General features: G+C 36.7%; 1 protein-coding gene across 4 annotated transcripts in view; it reads right to left on the bottom strand.

The window, feature by feature from the left end:
- LOC150107025 (MFS-type transporter SLC18B1-like) overlaps nucleotides 1–18,534 on the bottom strand; it is a 508,245-nt gene that overhangs the window by 254,739 nt on the left and 234,972 nt on the right. For all 4 annotated transcript variants that reach the window (XR_016548342.1, XM_090392899.1, XM_090392901.1 and 1 more), the window contains exon 7: nucleotides 17,568–17,658. Coding sequence is in view for 3 of the 4 variants with exons in the window: in XM_090392899.1 (XP_090249025.1) it covers nucleotides 17,568–17,658 (91 nt within the window). In the remaining variant the exon portion in view is untranslated. The remainder of the gene's footprint in view (nucleotides 1–17,567; nucleotides 17,659–18,534) is intronic.

Below are 18,534 nucleotides of genomic sequence, written 5' to 3'. Positions count from 1 at the left end.
TTGCCACTTTGTTATACATCAGCAATAAAAAGGAGAACAGAAAACTGACAGTTCAAGAATGGAAGTCTTTAGAATATTCAGTAATCTTGATGCTAATAAGGCTGTGGGATTGGATGGGATATAACAATGCATATTACAAGAATGTGCAAAACAGCTGGCAATGTCTTTGACTTGGTTGTTGAACAAGTCAAGGGCATTGACTTAGTTGTTCAACAGAAGCCTGGCAATCCAGAAGAGTGGAAAAATGGTGATGCTGCATAAGGGAGAATCCAAATCAGTAGTCTTTAATGATAGGCTAGTGTGTATCTATATCAAGTGTAGTAGTGATGGTGATAGAGAGGCCGGTTAGAGACAGAATACAAACTTAGATTGATGAGAATGAAAATCTTATAATGAGGATTACTTTCACTTCATAATAGGGTGACTAGTGTACTGGACATAGATGCTTATATAGTGATTTATCTGGATTTTGCAAAAGCATTTGATTTAGCAGGTTGGGAGGATGGATAGTCATTTGTCATCTTAGCTACAGAGATTGTTGACTGACAGAGAGCGATTGCGTATTGATGTGCAGTGTCCCAAAAAGGAAGGTGACAAGAGAGGTGTCACAGGATTCTGTTCTGGGACCACTGTTGCTTAATTTATATATCAATGATATAGTTTACAGTGTGAAAGTAATATTCAGTTGTTTTCTGATAATGCTAAATTAGGAAGACCAATACCAGGAAGTTCTGATGTGTTGTTGTTACAAGAGCAATTGAATAGGTTAGTCCTTTTGGCTGAAGAATGAGAATGTCATTTCAAAGTTGCTAAGTGTAAAGTTATGCACTTTGGTAAAAGAAGATGGAATGAGGTTTACCATATTGGAGGAACTTTGTTTCAGGAGTTGAAAGAGGCAAGGAATCTAGGGATCGTGGTGGATAAGAAACTGAAATTTAGGAAACACACTGCAGCATAGAACACTGACATGCACAGATAAGGAGGTGATAGTTCTACTGTATAAAGCACTAATTAAGGCACAGATCTCATCATCTGGCTATACTGGCAATAAGGAAACATTGGAGAGAGTGCAGAGGTGAATAACTAAGGCTGTCTCAGGACTCTAGAATATTGAATATGAGGACAGACTGAAGGAATGTGGTCTCCAGAGCCTAGCAACACAGTATGTTACCAAAAGTGTCCAGACACCCCATAGTTCTACATTGCCTCGCCTGTCTGATACAGATACATGTTCACGATGCTATAAAAGCATAGGCAGCACATTGGCATTAGCAGTGTAGACATGCTTTGCCATCAGGATGAGTGGACAAGAAGAGTTTTGTCCATTCAAATGTGGTATTATAGTTGGAGCCCACAAGTTCAGTCATTCGGTCTGAGAGATTTCTATGCCAGTCTACTTTCAGTGAAGTTATTGTGAAGTGGAGATGTGATGGAACCACTAAATCCTCCCCAGAAACTGGTAGGACCAAGAAACTGACAAATTAGGGCTGGCAAAACTCTCAAGCATGTTATCACAGTAAATTTTCAGTTTCCTTAGCAATCATTGCAGCAACTTCTGCATGAGTTCTGGAAAGGATGTCAGTGACAGAACTATTCACTAGGAGATGTTTGCCCTTGGGTTTCATGGTCGTGCTGCAGGTCACAAGCTCTTGATTACACCTGCCAATGCCTGGTGTCATCTGGAATAGTGCAAACAACACTGTCACTGAACTGTGGATCAATGGAAAAGTGGTCCTGTAGAGTAATGAATTGCAGTACATGATCTGGCAATCCGATCTGGACCTGGCAGATGCCTGGTGAATAATACTTACAGGAATGGCTTGTATTGAATGTGAAATTTGGATGTGGCAGCATAATGGTCTGGGGCTGTTTTTCCTGATTTGGACACTGGGCCCGTTGGTTTCTTTTTCCAGATATTTAAATGTTGATGACTACCATGGCATTTTGAATAATCCTGTTCTTTCCACATTGTGCCAACATGAATAGGCCCTTTCCTGTATCAGCATAATAATGCACCTGCTCACAAAGCAAAGGTCCTAGCTCCGTGATGGAGATGGAAGAACTAACATGGAGCTAGGACCTTTGCTTCGTGAGCATTTTTGAAATTTTTGGGATGAGCTGGAGTGAAGGTTGCAGGCCAGACCTATTCACCTAAACACTAATCAGCTGTTCACCATACTACAGGAGGAACAGAAATGAATTTCAGCAGTTCAACAGAACTTAGTGGAGAGCCTGCTGAAGGATAATGGTTGTAATAGCAACAAAAGGAGACCTGAACTCATACTGACAGCAAAGCTGTAATGACAGGAAATACAAACAGTTGCTGTCTCGACACTTTTGGCAACACAGCGTAGGAGGAATGGTATGATTGAGATGTATAAGTTGGTGAGAGGAGCCTATCAAATATATACAGGGGAATTATTATATAGGGTAATGGGTGATGCAAGAATGAGAGGTCATCCCTGGAAACTGCACAAAATGTTAGGCATGTGAGTAAGGAAGTGAAAAGGAGCTTTTGCTCAGCTTTATCCTCTTGAATATAGCAATGCAGAGGACTTTATCTGAAATAGACAATAAGCTAATTTCCCTATAATTCTCGCACACAGTTCCATCTCCTTTCTTAAAATGGGCACTATTATACATCTGATGAAGTCATCTGCAACTATTACATTGAAAGAAAATGTTCAGGATCTCAGTCAGCGAAGTCAATATACTCTTCCCACCGCTTGTTTGGTGAGGGCAAAAGGATAGCATGAGCACTAGGTAGCTCATGAGGATAAAAAAAGAATCTCAGTGGGTTCTCTTGATACGTGGCCAATAGAAGAAGAATGATTATGGAAAGATGATATTGACTGGTGAAAATAGCAGAATAATAAATACTGTAGAGGATAGCCTCGATGAGTCTAAGGACTCCTGGAGTAGCCCGTAGTAATAATAATAATAATATACGTGTTTCCATCAATTAATGAACAAAGAGAAAAATCGCGATAACTCAAAAACTGTAAGATGAATTTTTATGTAATTCTGTGAAACACATAATGATATGAGATGTGAAAGAAACACCCACAAAAACTGTAAATAAATAGTTTAATTCAGTAACAAATAAATAATCCTAAGGATTTCTTTCGTATGTAGCCAGCAAAAGAAAGAATGATTATGGAAGGATGACACTGATTGGAGAAAATGGTATAAAGACAGCTGTTGCAGAAGGTGTGGTGGAGATACTTAATGAGCAGTTCATAAAGGTTTTTCTGTGACTTCATGGAGAGATTGAGAGCAGTTAATGATGGGGAAGGAAGGCTGACTGTAAGTGAGCAAGAGGTGCATGGTGAGCTGAGCAAACTAGATGTAAATAAGGCTGTGGGACATGATAATATATCAGCACATACTCTGAAGGAATGTGCCAGGGAGTTCACGCCGACCTTGACATATTTTTTTTAATACGAGCCTTGCACTGGATCAAGTTCCTAAGGAGTGGAAGGAAGGCAAGACTGTGCCACTTTGTAAAGGAGGTGATAGAACTCAATCATCAAACTATAGGCCTTTATGTGTGTCAGGTGTTGTAGTTAAGTTGTTGGAGAAGCTGTTAGAACTAGGATTCAAAACTAAGTTGAAAACAATGGTATTATCTTTCATGGAAAGCATGGATTTACTAAAGGGAGGTCATGTTATAGTAATCTACTTGCTAATTACAATAAGGTGACTGCTTCCATGGACAGAGGAGAAGGATACACGGTAATATACTTAGATTTTGCAAAAGCTTTTGACAGATTGCGGATAAGTTGATAGTCAAACTGGAGTGGATAGGGTTAGATATTAGATCAGTGCATTGGATTGGAGACTGGCTATCTGATAGGTATTAACAAGTTGTGTATGGGGGAAAAAATATACAGGAAAAGGAAAGTTACTAGTGTTGCGCCTTGGGGGTCTGTTTTAGGGCCACTGCTGTTTAACTTGTATATTATTGATATTCAATAATATCAATAATATACAAGTTAAACAATGACAATCAAGGAAAAGAAGGAGTATCCATAGTATTCAACACAAAATACGAGGCTAATCTTCTTGAATGGCAGTCAGTCTCAAGTAGAGTAATGTGGGCAAATATCAGAATGGGGAACTGGACAATGAGACTTATTTGTGCCTATGGTCCCACAGAAGGTTCTACTAAGGTACAAGTGGAGGAATTTTTTGAGGCTTTAGAAAAAGCAACTGACACAATGAAAAAGGAAAAGTTGGTCCTTGTTGGGGATCTAAATAGCAGAGTAGGAAATGATTGTGGGACATACAAAAATATTTTGGGAAAATTTGGAGAAAAGAGCAAAGCTAATAATAATGGGAAATATCTGTTGGATTTCTGCTCAGGACATGGACTGGTTATTACTAACACCATGTTCCAACATAAAAATGTGCACAAATTCACATGGAGAGAAGAGGCTAGGAATAAGAAAAGTCTCATTCACTATGTTATTGTTGATAGTGATGTTTTCTCCCTGGTGCAGGACACCAGAGTGTACAGAGGATTTGAAATTGGAAGTGATCACTATTTGGTCTTGAGTAGGATAAAATTGAATTTCATATTGAAAAGAATAATCATGTAAGAAAGTTTTAAAGGGAATAAAAGTTGAGCAGCTCTCAGATGTGAACTGTAGACTAAAATACAGAAAGATTATTGAAAAGAAAATGAAAGAGTTTGAGAACAGGAATCAAACCTTGGAGATTCAGTGGCAAACTCTGAAGAAAACATTGATTGATTCTGCCAGAGAGGCATGTGGTGAGGTTGTGTGCAAGGATAAAAAAATCAGAACTCCCTGGTGGACACAGGAAGTTAAAGAGGCAGTCAAGGAAAAGAAGAAAGCATATCAAAAGTTCCTGGCAAATAAGTCAGCTTTAACTCTTACAGAATACAGAGACAAATGTAAGAAAACTAAACAGTGTGTAAAACTAGATAAACAAAAGTTATGGGAGCACTTTGGCAAGAATATAGAAAATAAATATCAAGAAGGTGGCAAAAAGCATGGGAATATAACAAAGATCTGTATTTAAGTTTTGTCGATTTGGAAAAGGCATATGACAAGGTGCCAAGAGAGAAGCTATTCAATACGCTGCAGTTATATGGTGTCAATGGGGCACTGTATCAAGCAATACTTATAGTCTTTATTTGAGTTGTAAGTCAGCAGTTAGAATTGAAGGAAGTACAGGAAGATGGTTTAATGTTAAATCTGGTGTGAGACAAGGATGTACATTATCCCCTCTTTTATTCATTATCTATATGAATCACATTATGAAGGAATGTGGTATTAATCCTGATATCAAAATTGGAGATGTTAATGTCCTCAGCTCTTTGCTTTATGCGGATGATGTTATACTTCTAAATAAATCCGCTACAAGTCTGCAAGATTCTCTGACTAAATTGAATAGCTGTTGTAATAGATATGGTATGAAGGTCAGCAATAAAAAGACAAAGACAATGAAAATAAGCAGAATCATTGAAAATGTCAACTGTGTTGTGAATGGAGAACCTGTGGAACAAGTAAAACATTTCAGCTACTTAGGCACGATTTTTTCTGAAGATGGTAAATTAAATATAGAAATAGACAACAGAATCAGCAAAGCTGGTATGGTGGGAAGTCAATTGAATAAATTCATATGGAATAAGAAAGAAATTAGTCGGAACACTAAATTAGCTGTATACAAGACAGTGTTCAAACCAGTTTTAACTTATGGATCTGAGAGCTGGGTCAGAAGTAAAACACTTGACCAAAGACTAGAGACCGCAGATATGAGAGTCCTGAGAGGCGTGAACAGATGGCATCAATGGCAATATCATATTAAAAATGAGGATATTAGAAAAGAACTTGACATTGTCAGTATCCAGGAATGCGTTAGCGCAGCTAATCTCAGGTGGTATGGTCACTTAAATAGAATGGGCGAGGAAAGATTAGTAAAACAAGTGCTCTCTGCCAGGTTGGCAGGAAAACGACCCAGAGGAAGACCAAGATATAGGTGGATTGATACGGTACAAAAGCCTTAGACGAGAGAAATATAAGATCTGATAATTTTGGAGTCTTGACAAGTAACAGAGTGATTTGGAGGAAAATTGTAGATAGGAAGTTAGTAATGATGTAATTTTTTCATGTAGTACTGTCATATCCTGTATACCCCTTGAGGGTACATGGCAGGAATTTGATGATGATTATTGATATTGGTGAAGATTTTGATGGATATTCAGTTGTTTGCAGATGATGCAAAGTTGGGACGAACCATGAAGAGTAGAGAATGTTGTGGACTTACAAGAAGACTTGAATAAACTGAGTCATTGGGCATGGGAATGGGGATATGAGTTCAACATCGCAAAATGTAATGTTTTAAAATTTGGAAAACAAAAATGGGATGCAGAATTTATGCTTGGTGATGATATATTGTCGTAGGTGGAGGAAATAAGAGATCTGGGGGTGATAGTGGATAAGGATCTAAAATTTAGGGGACACATAGCCAAAATTATGAAGACAACATAAAGCTTCTGAGAATGATGCGGAGGATGCTAACTTGTAGAAGTAGGGAAATTCTCATTCCATTATATAAGGCTTTGATTAGGTCACACATGCACCTATTGTGATCAGATTTGGTCACCTGGTTTTCACAAGGATGAAGAGATGTTGGAGAGGATCAAGAGGTGACTGACTAAGGTAGTTACTAACTTCTGGAATGTCAAGTGTGAGGAAAGACTGAGAAGATGAAACTTGCAGAGTCTAGTGGATAGGAGGAAAAGATAGAGTATGAGATATGGTAGATCTACCAGCTATTAAAGGGCTGTTATGGATCAATGCTGGAGAGTTTTTACAGAAAATAGTGGGAGATATAGGGAGAACCAGAGGTCATAACTGGAAACTATATAAAGAGGGTATGAGTAATGGAGTGAGAAGCAAGTTTTTTTCATTTAGAGTTGTGAATGATTGGAATGCCTTGCCTGAGAGTGTGGTGTCTGCACAGAATTTGAGTGTGTTTAAAGCACAGTATGATGAGCTGTATGTTTGATAAAAGGACCTCCTAGATGAGTCTTTGACTCTATAGGGTCTTGAGTAATAATAATCATCATCATCATCAAATTCCTGTCATGTACCCTCAAGGTGTGTACAGGATATGATAGTACCATATGAAAAAAATTACATCATTACTAACTTCCTATCTACAATTTTCTTCCAAATCAGTCGGCTACTTGTCAAGGCTTCAACATTATCAGATCTTATATTTCTATCATCTAAGGCACTTTGTACCGCATCAATCCACCTATATCTTTGTCTTCCTCTGGGTTGTTTTGCTGCCAACCTGGCAGAGAACACTTGTTTTGCTAATCTTTCTTCGCCCATTCTGTTTAAGTGACCATACCACCTGAGATTAGCTCGGCTAATGCATTCCTGGATGCTGACAATGTCAAGTTCTTTCCTAATATCCTCGTTTTTAATATGATATTGCCATTGATGCCATCTGTTCATGCCTCTAATATTTCTCAGGACTCCCATAGCTGCAGTCTCTAGTCTTTAGTCAAGTGTTTTACTTCTGACCCAGCTCTCAGATCCATAAGTTAAAACTGGTTTGAGAACTGTCTTGTATACAGCTAACTTAGTGTTCTGACTAATTTCTCTCTTATTCCATATGAATTTATTCAATTGAACTTCCTACAATACCAGCTTTGTTGATTCTGATGTCTATTTCTATATTTAATTTACCATCTTCAGTAAAAATCATGCCTAAGTAGTTGAAATGTTTCACTTGTTCCACAGGTTCTCAATTCACAACACAGTTGACATTTTCAATGATTCTGCCTATTTTCATTGTCTTTGTCTTTTTATTGCTGACCTTCATACCATATCTATTACAACAGCTATTCAATTTAGTTAGGGAATCTTGCAGACTCGTAGCAGATTTATTAATAAGTATAATATCGTCCGCATAAAGCCAAAAGCTGATATTAACATCTCCAATTTTGATATCATGTTTAATACCACTTTCCTTCATAATGTGATCCATATAGATAATGAATAACAGAGGGGATAATGTACATCCTTGTCTCACACCAGATTTAACATTAAACCATCTTCCTGTACTTCCTTCAATTCTAACTGCTGACTTACAACTCATATAAAGACTAAGTATTGCTTGATATAATGCCTCATTGACACCATATAACTGTAGCATTTTGAATAGCTTCTCTCTTGGCACCTTGTCATATGTCTTTTCCAAATCGACAAAACGTAAATACAGATCTCTGTTATATTCCTATGGTTTCTCAACTATTTGTCGTAAAGTGAAGATCTGATCCTGACAGCCTCTATTTGGCCTGAATCCAGCTTGTTCTTCACCAAGCTTTTCTTCCACAATTCTTTTCAACCGTTTCTCAAGTATACTTGCATAGATCTTGTCAGGAACACTCAGTAGGGAAATACCTCTGTAATTCTCACATTCAGTTTTATTTCCCTTTTTTATATATGGGTACTATGAGAGCTCTACTCCAATCATCGGGAATTCGTCCCTCTGTCCAGGCTTTCTGAACTATGCAGTGCAGCCACTATAAGACTCTTATACCACCATACGTCAGCATTTCTGGTCGAATATCATCTACTCCTGCTGCCTTTCCACATTTCAAGCCTTTGATGGCTTTTTCTACTTCAAGTATGGATATGTATTCCTGACTGCATGCCTGGTTAGTGTTTTTTATCACTGTGCTGTCATCACTGCTTGTTTCATTTAGCAGTTTTTCAAAGTAATTACTCCATACTTCAAGGATATCTTTTTCTCCTGTTTTCATTTCACCTTTATCATCTCTAATTCCTTTTACAGCACTCTTTCCTCCATTCCTAAGCTTCTTCAACAACCTCCAGAATATTTTGCCACCTTCTTGATATTTATTTTCTATATTCTTGCCAAAGTCCTCCCATGACTTTTGTTTAGCTAGTTTTACACACTGTTTAGCTTTCTTACATTTGTCTCTGTATTCTGTAAGAGCTGACTTATTTGCCAGGAACTTTTGATATGCTTTCTTCTTTTCCTTCACTGCCTGTTTAACTTCCTGTGTCCACCAGGGAGTTCTGATTTTTTCATCCTTGCACACAACCTCACCACATGCTTCTCTGGCAGAATCAATCAATGTTTCCTTCAGAGTTTGCCACTGAATCTCCAAGGTTTGATTCCTGTTCTCAAACTCTTTCATTTTTTCTTCAATAATATTTCTGTATTTTACTCTACAGTTCACATCTGAGAGCTGCTCAACTTTTATTCGCTTTAAAACTTTCTTACATGTTATTCTTTTCAATATGAAATTCAGTTTTATTTTGCTCAAGACTAAATAGTGATCACTTCCAATTTCAAATCCTCTGTACACGCTGGTGTCCTGCACCAGGGAGAAAACATCACTATCAACAATAACATAGTCAATGAGACTTTTCTTATTCCTTGCCTCTTCTCTCCATGTGAATTTGTGCACATTTTTATGTTGGAACATGGTGTTAGTAATAACCAGGCCATGTCCTGAGCAGAAATCCGACAGATATTTGCCATTATTATTAGCTTTACTCTTTTCTCCAAATTTTCCCAAAATATTTTTGTATGTCTCACAGTCATTTCCTACTCTGCTATTTTGATCCCCAACAAGGACCAACTTTTCCTTTTTCATTGTGTCAGTTGCTTTTTCTAAAGCCTCAAAAAATTCCTCCACTTGTACCTTAGTAGAACCTTCTGTGGGACCATAGGCACAAATAAGTCTCATTGTCTAGTTCTCCATTCTCATATTTTCCCACATTACTCTACTTGAGACTGACTGCCATTCAAGAAGATTAGCATTGTATTTTGTGTTGAATACTATGCTACTCCTTTTCCTTGATTGTCATTGCCTGAATATAACATTTTGTATTTATTGCTCAGAAAGATCTCACCAGTTTTTGTCTTTTTTATTTCAGTCATCCCTATTATGTCGATCTGGTACTTATCTAATTCCTCAGCTAGCTCCATTTCTTTGCCATTCAGGCTTCTTATGTTGATAGTACTGATCTTTAACTCTGGTGATGTTGAGTTGGGGTTTGTTTTCAGATTTGTTCCAGTAGCTGACTTTTTGCTGTTTGCCCTGGTTCCCTGGCGAAAACAACGGGGGCCTTGTTTAATCAGGCGATGTCCCAGTTGGCATGAAATTTTGTCATGTCGTACCATCATCTTTTATTTTGGTTTAACCAATAAGAATACAATTTGGTCAGCTAAATCCCAAATTGCCAGCCCATCCTCATTTGTTCAGTATCAAGGTAGATACCCAACAGGGTGCACCACGAGAAGGTGAGGATTGGACATTAGGTCAGAAGCCCTGGTCAGTTCTCGGCATTCCTTTAAAGGCCATGTGGAGGTCTCCTCTCAGTTATACGGCTCTGACCCTTAAGCATCCCATCTGACCCTTAAGCAACCACCCAATAATAATAATAATAAAACAAAAGGTAAAAATGAGATTGTTAAAGTGCTTCAATAAGGAATGCAGTCAACCTGCGCAGCAACACAGAGCTCACAACAATGTTTCATACTCTTTATAATGGTGACCAGAAACTCAGTTGATAATAACAACCATTGCTCTTACAAAACTGTCCTAAGCCCTTCAAAATTTTGGGGAGGGGAAGGGATGAGGGCAGTAACACATCTATCTATATTGCAACACATCCCCAACATGCTGAATAGAATTAAGGTTAGGACACCTGGCTGGCCAGTCCATATGTATGATAGTCTCTTCTTGAAAAAGTGGTACATGAGCTTCACTCAATGAAAATAACTATTATCATCTTGTAGGATAAATATCTCCCCATCGTATTTGTATATGGATGAACATGGAGGTAAAGGACCTCTTCTCTATAAGTTGTAGTCATGGTTCAGTTAGAAAGCATATACAGGTTGATGCATCCACCCAAAGAGATAATTCCCCAAACCATCACACTAGTGTCTCTTTCAAGGATGTTAGAGGGATGATAATATGTTTCTTCTTCTCTCCAGATCAGAGCATGCCAGGTATAACTTTGAGAACAAATCAAAACTTGCCTGTAAAAAATACTAACTCCCACTGGTCTTGGGTTCAGATGACATGGAGCTTGGCCCATTTTGAAAGTTCTCTTTAGTGATGAGGGAATAGAAGCGTGCAGATTACTGGTTGCCTGACACACAGATTCCCTTTATGAAGCTTTCTGCACACAGTGAAAGCATATACCAAATATTCTTTTCGCTGATGGGAATGTGGATTGTAGTTGATTTGGGGTAGCATTCCTTTTTTGGAGAACAGATAATTGGAGATATCAGTCACCCACTTCAGTTGTAACCTATGAACTTCTTTCTCTGTATCTCCAAGAGGCTGTTTATGACATTTGGAATTGGTTCTGCAGTCTCTGAGCTACAGAATTCATTGGCTAAAGGTTAAATGAAATTTTACAGTCATATCGAAGAATTTTGCTATCACAAATTGTCTTGCTACATAAAAATGGAAAACCACCAAAATGCCCAATTTAATGTGATGGCTCATTTGCATATAGTGCTGACAGCACTACTCATATGCATATGATAATCAGACTCAGTGTCATGTTTACATAATATACCTGGCTTTTATGTTTGCCACCCCCCTCTCCTCTATGCAAGTTATTGTGATTTTTCTTTTTGTTACTCAATTTATGGAAATAAAAAAAAAAAAAATATATATATATATATATTATCGTTCATATTTACTCGGTAAATAATGTTATAAAAAATTAGTTTGAATGACTATATACCGAGAATGAAAAAGAATAAGGTTTAATGTTAAGATACTACTAGTTTCGTTGAATAAATCAACTTCTTCAGGTATCACAGGCAAAGAACTGTATAAAATAACAGAGACATGATAAAATTACATCAACAGATCAAGTATAAAATACAATAGCACATTTTAAAACAGGAATGTGTGCTGGAGTTCCAATTGAGGTTGAATACGTGCGTGAGCTGTCACGAGTGCGCCAATACTGAACAATGACAATGTGTGCATCAGAAGGATTGTAGCTAAGGCTGTTGTTAATATGGGATGAATCTAGGGATATTTCTCTAGGTTCGATAATCTTTCTTTCGAGTTCATCATAACACACATGGATATTAGAGATTTTTTATTTACAATTTTTATTTATTTCTCTTGTGAAACATTCAAAAATAAACTATATGAAGAATTGAGTAAACTTGATGTTAATAAACTTGATGATGCTATAGGGCTCATTAAAATATCACCACTTGGTTTAAAGGAATGTTCCAGTGAGGTAACAACAGATTTGACATACCTTTTTAACATGAGTTCCAAAGGAGAGGAATGAGGGTAAAGTCATTCTTCTTCATAAGGGAGGCTATAAGACTAAAGCTTCAAATTATAGAGAATTCTGTGTCTGGAATTGTGGTTAAAGTGTTAGAAAAGTTAGTCAGGACCAAGATTCAGAATTCAATTGACAATAGCAGCATTCTCTTTGATGGTCAGCATGGGTTATATTTAGCTTTCTGAAAATTTTTATTCTGTATAAAGTTATTAATATTCTTTCTTACTACAGGCTCTGTAGATGGAATATTAATTGCTACAGAACTCGGATAGGATGGTTAGGGAGAAAGAGCACCATATTTAAGAATATTTAGGGATAATAGTAATATCCAACTAATATTTATAGTTAACTATTTACATATTCCTATTATTTCTATTAACTATTCTAACTATTAATAGTTATATTAGGGAGAATAAAATATTTAAGTATAGTTAAGGATAAAGGGCACAATATTTAAGGATATTTATTCTTCTAACCATTCACTATTTTTCTGTTCATTTAGTCATTCATCCAGGTGGGATATTTTTTTTTATCTGAACTAATTCAGAAGCTTACGTGTTTCAGTTACTGAATACACATGTATTTTGAAAATGACTCCACTTTTCCTGCATACGAAAGACAGAAATATCATGTCGTTAACTAGATAGTGTACCCTCTCCCACCAATGAGCTGTGGATTCAAAACTCACAATGGGCTCAGAAGTTTGTAATTTTTTTTAGGTAAGAGATGAATTTCAATGTCTGATGTGAGACCACAGCACTGCTTATTGGAAGTCTGAAATGGCTTGAGTGGTTTCCACGTTTGGTCATGGAATCTGAGCAGAATTTCCGAACCAGGTTAAACTGAATAAAAATTACAACAAAAATAAAATTAGGAAACTCACCGATTATGAAATATATTGCTTTCATTGTATAAGAATAAAAATATTATGAAAATCAAATTAAAATCTAAACAAATAATACCTACATACCTAAAAAAAAACAACTATATTTTGTGAAATTTATCTTGCAATGCATTTACTTTTTATATATTGGTATCAATGCAATATTGTTTCAATTTTCTAGCGAATAACATTTTCAGCAAATTTTTTCCACAAAGAATAGTTCCCACAATGAATTGTCCATGAACCCTTGAAAGTGTTGGCTAAATGGGCAAGTCAGTGAGCCAGTTCAATGTTGCAAAGTGTCAAGTTTTAAATTTGGGAAGAAAGGACGGGATGCAGAGTACACAATTGGTGGGAATATTTTGGAGAAAGTGGTGGGAATGAAGAATCTGGGAGTGATTGTGGTCAATAGTATATATGATGAACTGTATATGTGTGTGTGTATGAGAGTGATAGTGGGAACCTCCCGCAATAAGTCTTTTGACTTCATAGAGATCTGAAAATAATAATTATTATTACTTCATTTATATCACTTCTGAGGCTTTTCATTTTAAATTTCATATTCAACAAACTTTGACAACAAATAATATATATGTGGAATTTATATTGGACTCAAAAAGTTTAAAAGATTTTATTTTTAGCCACAGATGATTTTCATAAACAATATAAAATAATTAGCAAGGCCTTTTATAAAAATAAAATTTAAAACTAAATGTTTTGTGCATTATGCACTTTACAAAGGCATGATTTTTCTGTTTCCTTAGATCATAATAAATTTGCACATGATCCACAGCAACAAGGTTATAGGCTCATGTGTAATTCACTTCATCATTTTCTTCATCCTGTTCAGCGACAACCCAATAGCCTCTTACTGTCTACTACCTCTTGACTGAAGGGGCTTGAGTCGCCTAGTTGTCTCCTTCCTCTAGGAGTCCTTCACTGGAAATCGTATAAGGGAGGTGTCAGCAAGGGTTTCAGGAGCAGATTTCTTTGCATGGATGGGGTGAGTGGTATTTAGTGAGTCGGTGAGTGGAATGCATTTCCTGACAGTGTCACGAATGCAGACACACTGAATAATTTTAAAATAGTTTGATAAACTTCATTTGTAATCAAAGTGTACCTCTCATTATAATGATGCTTATAAACTGAGGGTTTTCACTGATCTTGCCTATTTTGATAGTATCTTTTTAGTAATGATTTTCATAATAAATGTGTTACAGCAGTTATTCAAATTCTTGTAATTTCTTGTATTCAAATTCAAGTAAGGAATCTGCATTTAGTGAATTTATTTAAGAATATAATAGCATCTGCATGAAGAGCTGTAACATATCCAATTTTGATATCAAATTTAATGTGACTTTCTTTTATAAGGTGATCATATATATGATCACATATATTCTCATGATTTATCTATCTATCTGTCTATTCCATTCCCTTCTGCCATATAGTTGGTGGGGGATAGCTATATGCTACCATACTAGGGAGATGATTATGAGCAAGATGGCTTCCTGTTGCCTTCCTTGCCATACTATATCATATGGCTGTATCCTGTGTGTTCAAGGGGCCGGTTTGCTTGCTTGCAGGATGAAAACCCCCAGATAAACTGGTGGGAAAAACCCTGCTGTCCATGCCCAAGGCCGGCTAACTTGGCTATGGCTGAGAGAGATCCTTAAGCTCCTCACATCATTGATGGGAATCGAACCTAGGGCTCTCTTCCCCAGGCATATGGTTGTGAAGCGCATAGCCACTAGGCTAACTGTGCAGACCATGATTTATCAACTATTCCTAAAGAGTGAAATTATGATCCTAACCTTTATTTGACCATAACCCAGCTTGTTCTTCTCCAGTTTTCCCTTTCACAATTTTTCTTAGCCTATTCTTAAAGATTTATGCTTGCATAAATCTTACAACTTTCTCTACTGAGTGTTCTCTTTCTCTAATAAGTGAACATTGTACCATTTCCTATTTATTTCCCAACTCCCGAGATAAGTGTTTTGACTCCTTGGAGGCCTAAATAATAATAATAATAATAATTTTTATAGATGGGTACTATGAGAACTCTAACAAAAGCATCTAGTTTTCAACTCCATTACCAGGCTTTCTAAATTATGCTGTGAAGCCACTGTAAAACTTTTATAACTCTATATTTGATCATTTTAGACTGGATATCATTTACTAAAGCTGCCTTTCCACATCTCAGGTTTTGGACAGTTTTTCTACCTCAAGGCTGACATGTATTTCTTAATTACATTTCTCTTGAATATTTTCTGATACTGTTCTGTCATTTCTTGTCTCATTTAGCAATATTTCAAAGTAATTACTCCAGATATCTACAATATCTTTAGCTTCGATTTCTATGCCATCTTTGTCATATCAGATTCCTTTTACATGACTATTTTCTCATTTTTAAGCTCTGCAATAGCTTCCAGAACATTTTGCCACCTTTTTGTTAAACATGTTCTATATTCTTACTCAAGTCTTCTCATGACTTTTGTTTAGCTACTTTTACACACTGAAAGCATACGGTTAAGAATGCAACTTCTTACATTCTTAACTGTATGTTTTCAGGGTATGCTGAATGACTTGCTAGGAATGGTTCATACAATTCCATGAGTTAACCATGGAATTCTGATTTTTCTATCCATGTAAACACCTTCACCATATTCCTCATAGCTGAATCCAAGTTTTCAGAATCTTCCACTGAGTCTCCAAGGTTTGGTTCTTGTTTTAAACTTTCATTTTTTTTTCTTGACTAATATTTGTATATTTTGAGTCCACAGATTACCTCAAAGTGCTCAGCTTTGATTCTTCTTTTAAAAGTTATTTCTTACATATTTTCCTTTTCAGTATATTCATTTTTATCCTGCTCAGAACTAAATGGAGATCACTTCTATTTCATATCTCTTGTATACTCTCCATAATCTCTAGTATTAAACCAACTGAATGTACCCAACAATACGTCCTAGCCATATGCCGGTCCCAAGCCCGGATAAAACTGAGGGATTGGGGGAAAGCAATGGTGAACTACCCTATAAAAAAAAAAAATCTCACCAGGAATACTTTGTAGGCGATTACTACAAAGTCACCTATGGTTGGAAATGACTGAAAGGGAAAATCAGTTAATATAGCCCACACCATTACTGCTCCACCACTAAACTTTACTGTGGGTACAACACACTATGATAATAAGTGTCCACCAGGCTGCCTCCACATCCTGCAATCAGACTGGAAACAGGTGCACCTTGATTCATCGCTTCAGAGAGCCATTTTCTACTGGTCAGCTGTCCAGTTCACAAGCTCTTTGCACAAGGCCAGACAAGCCACGTTGTTCATTGTCATGATGTTCGGCTTGTGTGCTGCTGCTCTTCTGTTGAAATCCAGTAAATGGAGTTCTTTTTGTACAGTGTTAGTGCTCACCATGGTGTTACTGATGCTCTGGAACTCATTATGGATGGTCTGTGCTGATTGTAGCCAGTTTCAGCATGCCACCCATTTTAACACCTTCCTGTCCCTGTCAGTCATTTTCAGTGGCTGCCATGGATGTTTTCCTACACTAGTGATGCCAGAACATCTCCATTTGTTGATCACATCATTCATTTTGGATGCTCCAGTTGAGCAATAATGGAATGTATGAACATGTCACTAATGTGACAGCCCACAATGACATCTCTCTTGAAGTCACTGAGTTCATGTCATATTACCATACTATGAAGTATGGCAATATGACATGAACTTCAGAACTGCTATGAAGAAATCCTACTGTACACAGTTTTTATGTTATTAACAAACCTGGAATGTTTTATAACTTCAAATAACAGGGGTGACTGGGTAATTATTAGTAAAATTGTGTGTGTGTGTGTGTGTGTGTGTGTGTGTGTGTGTGTGTGTGTGTGTGTGTGTGTGTGTGTGTGTGTGTGTGTGTGTGTGTGTGTGTGTGTTGATGGTACCTGTCACGACTTCTGCTGATGATGAGTTAGAATTTATTCCAATAGCTGACTTTAAAATGCTTGCCCTGGTTCCATTCCATAATTCCCACTTGTTTATCTAAGTGATGCCCCCAGCATAAAATTCCAAAGATATTGTTTTGTTTTGTTTTTTAAAGCAATAAAAATATTGGTCATTCAGCATCCTAGACTGATATGCCTCCTAATAGGGTGTGCTATGAGAAGATGCGGATTGGATTAGGTTAGAAGCCCCAATCTCTTCTCCACATTTCTTTAAGGCTATAGGAGGTCTCCTCCCAGATAATCAAATCACACATGAATGTAGAAGCTAAATGTTTCAAAAATGTGCTCATAAAATAACATTATGACAGTTTTGCTACACTTACTTACCTTGAATATCTTTCATAAGATACCAACATAATGGAACTGTCAGAATAACAAATGACCCAAGTGTAAAAAATGGCAAAGGATATCCTCCAGCCTAGAAGAAGAATATCATCTTTTAAAAACAAAACATAATTTCTTTACAATAATGATAAATAAAATATTAGTATTCTTCAAAGTTGATTTTCCTATCAGTGAATTTCAGATAGTTTGCATCAGATTAGCCATACTAAAGAGGTTGCCTGATATAATTAACATACCCAACTGGCAGTACATAATAGTGAACTCTTAAGAAAAATAACAAATTCAAAATATCACATTTAAGTACAGCTGTGATTTTCAAATTGAATAATCTAATTTCTTTTCAATGCTTACTGAATGTATGCAAAAACTTGTAGTTTGCATTCAGATTTATTCCATTCCATTGAGAGAGAGAGAGAGAGCTTAGGTTCAAGAGATACAGAAAATTACTTTGACAGAGAAATGGATGCTGAGAAGCAGAGATGATGATGTGTAATCTCATTGTCTAAGGTCAAACCAGCTCTAACCAATACAAATTTAGTCACTTCAATTTCATGGAGATAGAGAAACCCTGAAGAAAGTTCAAAGGAGTTCTAACAAAGTTAGTATCAGTGATGGTGAATATCAATTATGATGAGGAGAGGCCAGAGAATGTGAGCTGCAAAGCTTGGTATCATATGACATCAATTATTGAAGGAGCATACTGTAATAGGCTTGCTTACATGAATCTTCCTAAAGACAGAAGAGAAAAAGGGAATAAAAACAGATAATCATCCCTCTAAAGTTTGATAAGGATATAATAATAATGCTGGCCTGGTTGGACGAGTGGTTACTATCTGCTCGAGCCAAAAGGTTGCAGGTTCATATACTACCATGGGCGTGGAGGTTTGTGATTGTCTGTGAAAATACTAATGGTGGTGGGCAGTAGATGGCACTGGTGTAGATTATTATT

Source organism: Typopeltis vanoorti, chromosome 5 (assembly GCF_054136105.1).
Source record: "Typopeltis vanoorti isolate ZY-2024b chromosome 5, IOZ_Tvanoo_1.0, whole genome shotgun sequence".
NCBI classification, from domain to species: Eukaryota; Metazoa; Arthropoda; class Arachnida; order Uropygi; family Thelyphonidae; genus Typopeltis; species Typopeltis vanoorti.
This window is presented reverse-complemented; position numbering and strand designations above follow the sequence as displayed.